The following is an 8,236-nucleotide window of genomic DNA, read 5'->3' on the forward strand; positions in this document are numbered from 1 at the left end:
GCTGGGTTGGTGTCCAGATAACGCTGGTGGTGCCCTCAGGCTCTGGCCCTCTCTGCTCCTTGTCCCAAATTGGGTATAGTACTGTGGTTGGGTTGCTAACCCCTGGTGCTGGCTGCTGCTTGCCCTGTGTTAGGATGGTGATCTGGCTACTTCCTGCCATCAGCTGGAGATGCTTCAGCCAGGCTGCTAGCTCCTGACTGGGTGACTAGCTCTGCCTAGTGCTACTTGGCTGGGGGTCTCTGGCTCAGGCTCTGCTTGTTACTCCCTGAATACAGCTTACAAGTTCCTGTGGCCAAGGATTACTGGCCAGAGCACTGCCTGTGAATCAGGCCCGCAGCCAGACCAGAGCTGCTCTCTCAGTTCCCATGACTCACCCGGGGCACACCCCCGGAACCTCAATTGGTCCCATGACTCACCCCTCGAACAGAGCCAGCAGGGACTCATCATTCAGGCATGCCGCAGCAACTCAGCTGCACTGACTCATCCTGTAAGTAAGGTCCTACTTAATTTGCGATATTGCGGAAATTGAGGATCCTGCAATATTAGGTTTCCACCATAATTTTTATTTTAATTGGCTTACTTTGCGCAGACCACAATTTTGTATACATTTTGAGGTTTGCAACGCACACTTTTTTCCCCATTAGTACAGTATAACCCCATTGGTGAGTAGAGTCCTTGGTTGGCCAACAACTGCTCTGACTGGCCTGCCACAGTTTTGATATATTTGCTCTCAGGTTATCAGTTGTCACTTTGAACTGCATCTACGCATTGCATGGTTATGGGAGAACGTCAGAAGGTTCAGAAGCTTAATCTGAAAGTTTGTCTGTAGTTTATCTGAACTTCTCTTTTTCTGGGAAAGGGCTTAGAGATCTTCTGAGGTCAGACACCTGGACAAGGTGTCTAGCGCTTCCTGGTTTCGGCCTTGTTGCTGCAGTCCTGAAGCCTTACAATTCCATCTGCTCTGCAGGGTGAGTTCCATTGAATAACACTGAGTTCTTTTTTTAAAAAAACACCTCGCTTCTGGCAGATGAGGTAGAATTTTAAGGCTCTCAGACTGCAGTGCTCTGAGGATATCTTTTCATGGCATTTTGGTATCTGAATTTCCTTATTTTACCTAGCCTAGCTTGTTAATGTCTGGTCTCTGTCTCGTGAGGTTTCATTAATGAGCTCTGAGACCCTTGGGTGAAAGGCATTGTAGAAATGGAAAATACGGTTGTTCCTGTATTAAGTTTCTGTGTTTAAAATGGATCAGATATTATCACCTCAATGTGGTCAGTGCTGTACAAACCAGAGCAGAAGACATTGTCTCTGGTTCCAAAGAGCTGACATTGGACTGGTCCTACCTACTTCATGCTGAAAGCCTTCAGTTTGTATTGGCCATAACTAGAGTTAAGAGCCTTTAGTGCTTCTCAGGATCAGGCCTTGAGTTAAAAATGCCATTGAGACATGTAATATACCATATGGCTAGAGGAAGGTCAATCTATAAAGTTGTGTGGACAACTGTCCCTCTTTGGTGAATCATCATGGAAAGCCTTCACAGAGTATACAGCAGCAAAGATTTGAAGGAAGACACAAATCATTTGGTACCCAAGGAAAGGGAATGCGGGAATTCTAAGTATAAGAAACAGCATGGAAGAAATCATGGAGCCAAGAATGGGTGAAAGTAAGGACAGGAAACTGCTGTTTCTTTTAGTTCCTGTTGGTGGGCTATCAGTCTGCTACTGAATGTTCTAACTGTATTTAATGACACATGGAAAGTGAGAAAGAATGCAGTTGCCCTTCTGATCAGCAATGACATAGAAGTTTATCTGTTTTGCCTGCTAATGCAGCAACAGCAATATACAGTTCCTGTCTGAACTGCTGTGTCATTAGGAAAAAGGAGAGCACAAACTGCAAATTAGCAAAGGGGTGTTTGAGGGAAGGAGAGAGAGGGGAAACGTTCTGCAGTCGATTGGGAGCCTTGTATTTAAAGAAATCAATCTGCAGGAGCTTGCTCGGCCTCCTGATAACAGATCACTCAATTGTTTCATGGCTATGACCTGAAATGTGGAGTCAGAACGGCGAGGGCACTGCTGAAGAAGGGAAACAGCAGCCAGGAAGCCAGCAACCTCCCCCAAATGCCAGGAGGGGCTCACTGAATAATTTATAAGAGGCTAAACCATCAGACCAGCGCACGGGTGCTGCCTATTACTGAGGCTGATTAACTCTGGCTCCCGCGCTGGATGGCTTGGCCCAATAAACGAGGCCGTGTATTTATTTATTTATTTGTTGCTTCCCTAAATGCTGTGCAGTGAGGCAGCAGCTTTGTGGAGGGCGGCTGGCAAATGACAGTCTCTGATGATTATTGAGCCATTCAATTGGAGATGGCTCACATAGCTGAAAGGACGTACTGGACAACTGTTCAGGCAGCAGTGGCTAACTTCAAATCCCCATTAGCCATCAGAGCCTGACAAATGTTAACTGAAGCCATATTAAATATTAAAAAGTGCATTTTTCACCCTCTCTAGAGGCCTAAACAGAAGAAATGGCACCAGGCCACTCATTTGGGGGCTGATCTAAAGCCCATTGCAGGGAATAAAAAGATGCCCATTGACTCCAGTGGGATTTGGATCAGGTCCTTTATTTCTTGTCAACATAGAGGACCACGAAACAGTGTTTTAAATGTCTTCAGTTGTTCAAATCACAAAGTTCTGATCCATATTTTGGACACCCTAAAAATCTGGGGTTGTCCCTGGCCTATCTCTAGTATTGGTGGATTCACTACAGCTGCGTTTACGATAAGCCAGTTTCACACTGGGTGTGTGTGTGTGCAGATTTCACTTGTTTTACTCTGTTTACCTGTCTTCTTAACAGCTGAAAAATTGTAAGTATGCATTTTTAAAGCTAGCTGTGGTCGGGAGACTGATGTCTCTAGGGTTTAGTAATGAGCTATAGACTCTTTAGCTTCCCTTTGATAGCAACCAAAACATTTTAGCATTTGTTGGCTGGTCAATGGCCCCTGTGAAATGAGTTCGGTGGGTCTCAGTCCATTTACCAGTGGCTAGATATTCACATCACAAAAACCTCTCTCACAACTGGCACTAACAGTCCCCCTTTGCTACCTAAGAGGCCAAAGATTGTATGAGCCGTGGTGACTAGACTGTCTCCACTCCTATGGGTAGTCCCATTCCACATGAGGGTTGTGGCACACCAGCAGGAGGTTAAAGATCACATAGAATATGACAGAGTATAAGAGTCTTAGACCCAATGTCCTGGCCAAATCCCAGCTCGACCAATTCCATTCTGCTTGTCTAAATCCCTCCTACAGTCTCAATTATATTGAACACGGCTGGCGTGATTTTCAGAGGTGTTGGGGACTCACAGATCCCAAGGAAGCCAAGCCACTCTGCTAAGTTAGCCCACTAGTGCCCATTGGCAAAAGCAGAATAAGCAAAAATCTGTGCTACTTGGCATTACTTAGTGAAAGTCTGACAGGTAATTATCCAAGGTCAATTTTGTTTCAAAAAGAACATACATCTGATTTTAAGCTTTGTGCTACAAATGGCCATTTTTGGCCAACCCACGCCCCCTTTTGGAGAGCTGCCATTAGGAACGCAGCCATGAAGAACCGCCCACTCTCTGGAGGGAGGGCAGAATGCTGGCAGATCAGACCGTAAGAGCGTGAACTGCTGTCAGCCTTTCAAGCTGACCCCCCACTCAGGACACTTTTCAGAGCTCGGCAATGGCAAAGGGAATAAGGCCCTGAGTCTAACTGAACTAAGGCAAGAGAGAGCATGAGTTTCAAATTTGCTGACACCCTCAATTTCACCCTTACTATGTTACCTTTAATGGTCTAAGGGACCATGCACTGGCAGAGGGCATGCATCCGGCATACATACCATCCTCCATCAGGGTGCTTCAATTCTGGCCAGGAAGGACCAACTCCCAAGGCAGGGAGGGGAGTTTATTGTACAGTATTTTGGCCAACTATCTGAATAAACAGCATGTGAGTCCTTTAAAATGTCATGACTCTTCAGCTAGATTGCCCAATCTTCAACCTTCAGAGCAGCACTAGACCTGTTTTGTCTTTAACCGCTAGGTCCCACACCCTTATGCTCTGTGTGTCTGTAAGACAATACAGAAAAAAACAAACCATTCCAGACCTTCTGAGCAATCTGCTTCATGCTGCGGCTCATTAAAAATTCACTCTGGCTTTGCAAATCTTACACAAGGCAAATTTCAGCTGCATTTACGATAGATTTTCCCCTAAATTCATTTTTAACTATGTGTTCCCCAGATAGTACCAATAGCTCGACAAATGACATTTCTGTACACATCCCCACTTGTGTGCTGCTGGGATAGTCTCAAGCAGGGAAACTAGCTGTTGCCTCGGATGAGAGACTAAGGGGCAGGAGGTGTAAATACATGATGGGAGATACTATGCACTTCCCTATAACCTTTCCCTATAATGCTGGGATAGCCAGACTCTGATCTGATTGAAGATAAACCTCTGTATGATGTAGGAGAATATTTCTCTGGTTACTGTGATTTCAGTTCTTTTTACCTTAAAAAAAATTTGCAGTTATGGAAATCTAATGTCTAATCATGTCATAAAATATAGTCTAGTCAAGGAATAACCTGTGCTGAAGCAATCTTGTCTGCATCTTATTTTAACAGAGAGAGGCAGAAAGCAGAAAATGTAATTATCCTTCAAGACACTGTGTGGAAAATGATGTTATCAGCGCAATACTCTGGACACGCAAGTGAAATTTAAACCAGTCTGTAGCCTTCTCTAAAGAGAGAAAGAGAGATCCTAAGTCAATTCCCTGATGAAAAAGACACATGAACCAACCCACTGGCTCCTCTCCTGTTTTATCAATACTGTTTTCATATTTTTCTGATCTGATCACCTTAGTTCATCATAATTCAACCTGTTTTTTATTATTCTTTCAACCTTAAAGATGTATTAAACCATGGCAGGCAAAGCTGTTCTTCCACTCCAATGTCCAGTTTCCATGCCCTCAGGGGAGCCATTCTTTATCATAATCGAGATATTTTTAGAATCCTATGTAAATACCAGTGCAGTTTAATCAAATATGAAAAATGTCCAGCTGCTATGCATTGGTCCTAGTCCTACTGACTTTCAAACATTAACCATTTTAATTTAAACTTGCCCATCAAATCCTGATCAAAGTAAGAAGAAACTTGAGTGAATGGTCTACCTTATACAGTACCAATAATATTTCCTAGATAGAATGGCTCTGTCTTTTAATTATTTTTGTAATAAAACTAACCGTAACATAGTTCAGATCTTTTCAGCAGTGCCATCCAAAGAAACTGGCGTCTGACTCTTGTCCTATCTAAGAAGATAGTATCCCCTATCAAAATAAATTATTGGAATATCTCAATTCTTCCCCACCCATCCACTGAATTCTTTCTTTCTTTCTTTCTTTCTTTCTTTCTTTCTTTCTTTCTTTCTTTCTTTCTTTCTTTAAATAAAGACAATATGTGATTTTCTTGTAATAAAATGAGCTGATAAATTGCACATCCTATTTTAATTCATAGGAAAGGAGAATGGGGTATATAGGAGGAAAGAAAAATATGTATATTGGTTGGCCCAGATTCCTTGAAGAAAGAAAGAAAGAAAGAAAGAAAGAAAGAAAGAAAGAAAGAAAGAAAGAAAGAACCTTACTAAGAGACTTTAAATATCTACTTTCCCTTCTTCCATCCCCTGCTCTTTTTATTTTTTTTAAAGTTAGGTTTAACTGTCCCATGGCTGACAATACTGACTGATTTTTGCTTACCTGCCTCACCGTGACCAGAAACAATGTATTCCAAGAACACAATCAGCATGATGCCTTTATGCTGCATGTCTGTAAGGGGGAAAATATCTGTCCTTAGTGGAGCAAAAAGAATTTCATAAATCTACAGGTTTGGTGTCTGCATTTTCTTTCTTTCTTTCTTTCTTTCTTTCTTTCTTTCTTTCTTTCTTTCTTTCTTTCTTTCTTTCTTTCTTTCTTTCTTTCTTCACCTTCCTCTCAGGGCAGGGGTCCTGGCTGGTGTCTCATTCTTCTTGTTTTATTTAAAATCCAGACAGCTTTCCAGGTCTCAGATGGCTTCTATATGCGTGACCCACATTGCTTCCAAATAAATAAATGAATGGATAGATGTTACCCCTTTGCATCCAGAAAGTAGGTGAAATTCACATCTCTGACACAGCCCTGAGACAAACCATCACTGAGGAAGCAAAGCAAAGCTCAGGTCTCCGGTCAGATCTGATAATATGCAGTTATTTTACTTGCTCTTTTAATCTTTCACTTTCATTTGCGGTCCTTGCTTCTTGGGTCCCCCGCCCCCCTTATCCCCTCCCTTCGCCCCCCCCCCCCCCCCCGCTGCTAATGGGGGTGCAATTAGGGGCTATGCACCCTTGCTTTGTTGTGAATTTTGTCCTAGACAGTGCGCTCTTCCCTTTTGCTCCCTGAGGCAGAGGGTCATAGGAAGAACCAAGTTTGCTTTTCTTTCTGAGAGATGATCGGACAATTACTCCTCTCTCTCTCTCTCTCTGTCCCTGCTCTCACTTCTCCACCAAGGGGCTAGCTTCACAGACTGGTCGTCAAAGGGTAATAATGAAGTCACCGCTGGTGTCAATGCACACAGAATCGATTGCCCCCTTTTACTGTTCTTCTCTGCCTCCTGGGACTTGATTTGTTCCTGGAAATTATGACAGATTAGGTTCTTGGTGGGGAGGGGGTTTAGGGGGAGCATTTGGTTAAGGGGAGCTGGGGGTTCGGGTGTGAGAGGAGGGGGTTGGAGGAACTATTCCTCCCTCCCATATGCCTTGCAGAAAAAAGGGGGCGAGAAAGCCTCCCTTTTCCTATCTGGACAGGGGTTTCGCCCCCTCGTAGTGCTATTTAGTAATCTTCAAGTTTTCTCTCTGCCTCCCTTCAGCAGCTAGCACATCTCTCCGTCCTAACTGACCAGCTCTGCCCTCCGGTCCTGTCTGGCTGCAAAGGGGATTATTATAACATGTGATCTTCTTCCTGTTCTTTATACGTTTTTTAGAGGCGGCGGGTTGGGGGGGGGGGTGTCGTTTCCACACACCCTCGGCTGGGCTTGTGGCCGATCCTTGCTTCAGATGCATGTCTTATTTGTTTGCCAGCCGTCTCTGCCTCCTCCAGGAGCCAGGCTGGGGGGGGGGGGGCGGGGGGCGGAGAGGTTAGAGCAGGCTTGTCACTTTCAACTCAGGCGCGCCCCAACTTTGCTCCTGTGCCTTTAAATTAAATACCCAGCATGTGAGCCCGGGGGCTCCTCCCACCAGCTGCTCAGCTGTCGCCTCTGCAGCGCCCTCTATCAGGCAGCCAGGCAAACGACACCTGCCTGCTGCAGGTTACTAACCAGACAGAGAGAGCGGGGAGCAAATAGCATCCAAAGCAAGGAGGGAGCAATGAGCTCAGAGGGTAGGAGGGGATTTCAAAACCAATTGCAACTGATCCTCTAGGCCAACCTGCCAGGCAAGATGTGTTAGGTGCGTGAGCCCTGCTTTGTACAAGACACAAAATGAGACAGTCCCTGCCCCAAAGAACATACAGTCTATAGCCCTGAGCTTGCAAGCAGACAGCAGAGCCACAAAAGCAGTGCCTGGTCCCAGCTTTAGGACTCGTTTGTCTTCATGGGGGCTGGCAGAGGGTGTAAGTTGTTCAGAGCACAGAACTCATTGCTTGAGGGCCCAATCCTGAAAACACAGCCCTGTCTGACTTTTTTTCAGGTGACTAGTGTGGGCCTGACTCTTGTCTTTCTTAAACCTACCTTATGCCAGTGTCACTCCCTGGGCTTTTGGGGAGTTATTCCTGAGTTAAATTGCACTCCTGAGACAGAAGCAGGCCCAATGGGAATCTAAACAGGAGAAAGGCAACTCACCTGCCTGAGTGTTTGCAGGATCAGATCTTAAAATCAGAAATAAAGAATCTTTGTTACAGTGGGAAACCTAGGGAAGGGAGTAACTGGGGAGGGGGGAGAGAAGGTTATTTGTATATTTTTGTGTATTTTCCCCCCTTCTTTTAAAACTGCTAGAATGTTGCATAATAATTATGCAAAATACTCCAGTCACCTATTATAAACCATGTGAATACTGTCCTTGTACTCAGACCAGCAGGGTTCAGTGGTAGCAGAGGATGTGCAACACCTCACAGGATCAAGCTCCATATAACATTAATGGAAAGCCTTTCTTCACAATGCACTGTTATCAGTGTTTAAGATA

At 44.6% G+C, this 8,236-nt stretch overlaps 1 protein-coding gene across 2 annotated transcripts in view; it reads right to left on the reverse strand.

The window, feature by feature from the left end:
• The window catches only part of LOC125640654 (netrin-4), a 67,524-nt gene extending 61,200 nt beyond the window's left edge, over positions 1-6,324 (reverse strand). For both annotated transcript variants that reach the window (XM_048859483.2, XM_075130296.1), the window contains exon 1: positions 5,784-6,324. In XM_048859483.2, coding sequence (XP_048715440.1) covers positions 5,784-5,850 — 67 coding nt within the window. In that variant the 5' untranslated portion in view covers positions 5,851-6,324. The remainder of the gene's footprint in view (positions 1-5,783) is intronic.
• Positions 6,325-8,236: the final 1,912 nt, after the last annotated feature.

The sequence above is a fragment of the Caretta caretta genome, chromosome 7, assembly GCF_965140235.1.
Source record: "Caretta caretta isolate rCarCar2 chromosome 7, rCarCar1.hap1, whole genome shotgun sequence".
Taxonomy (NCBI): Eukaryota; Metazoa; Chordata; order Testudines; family Cheloniidae; genus Caretta; species Caretta caretta.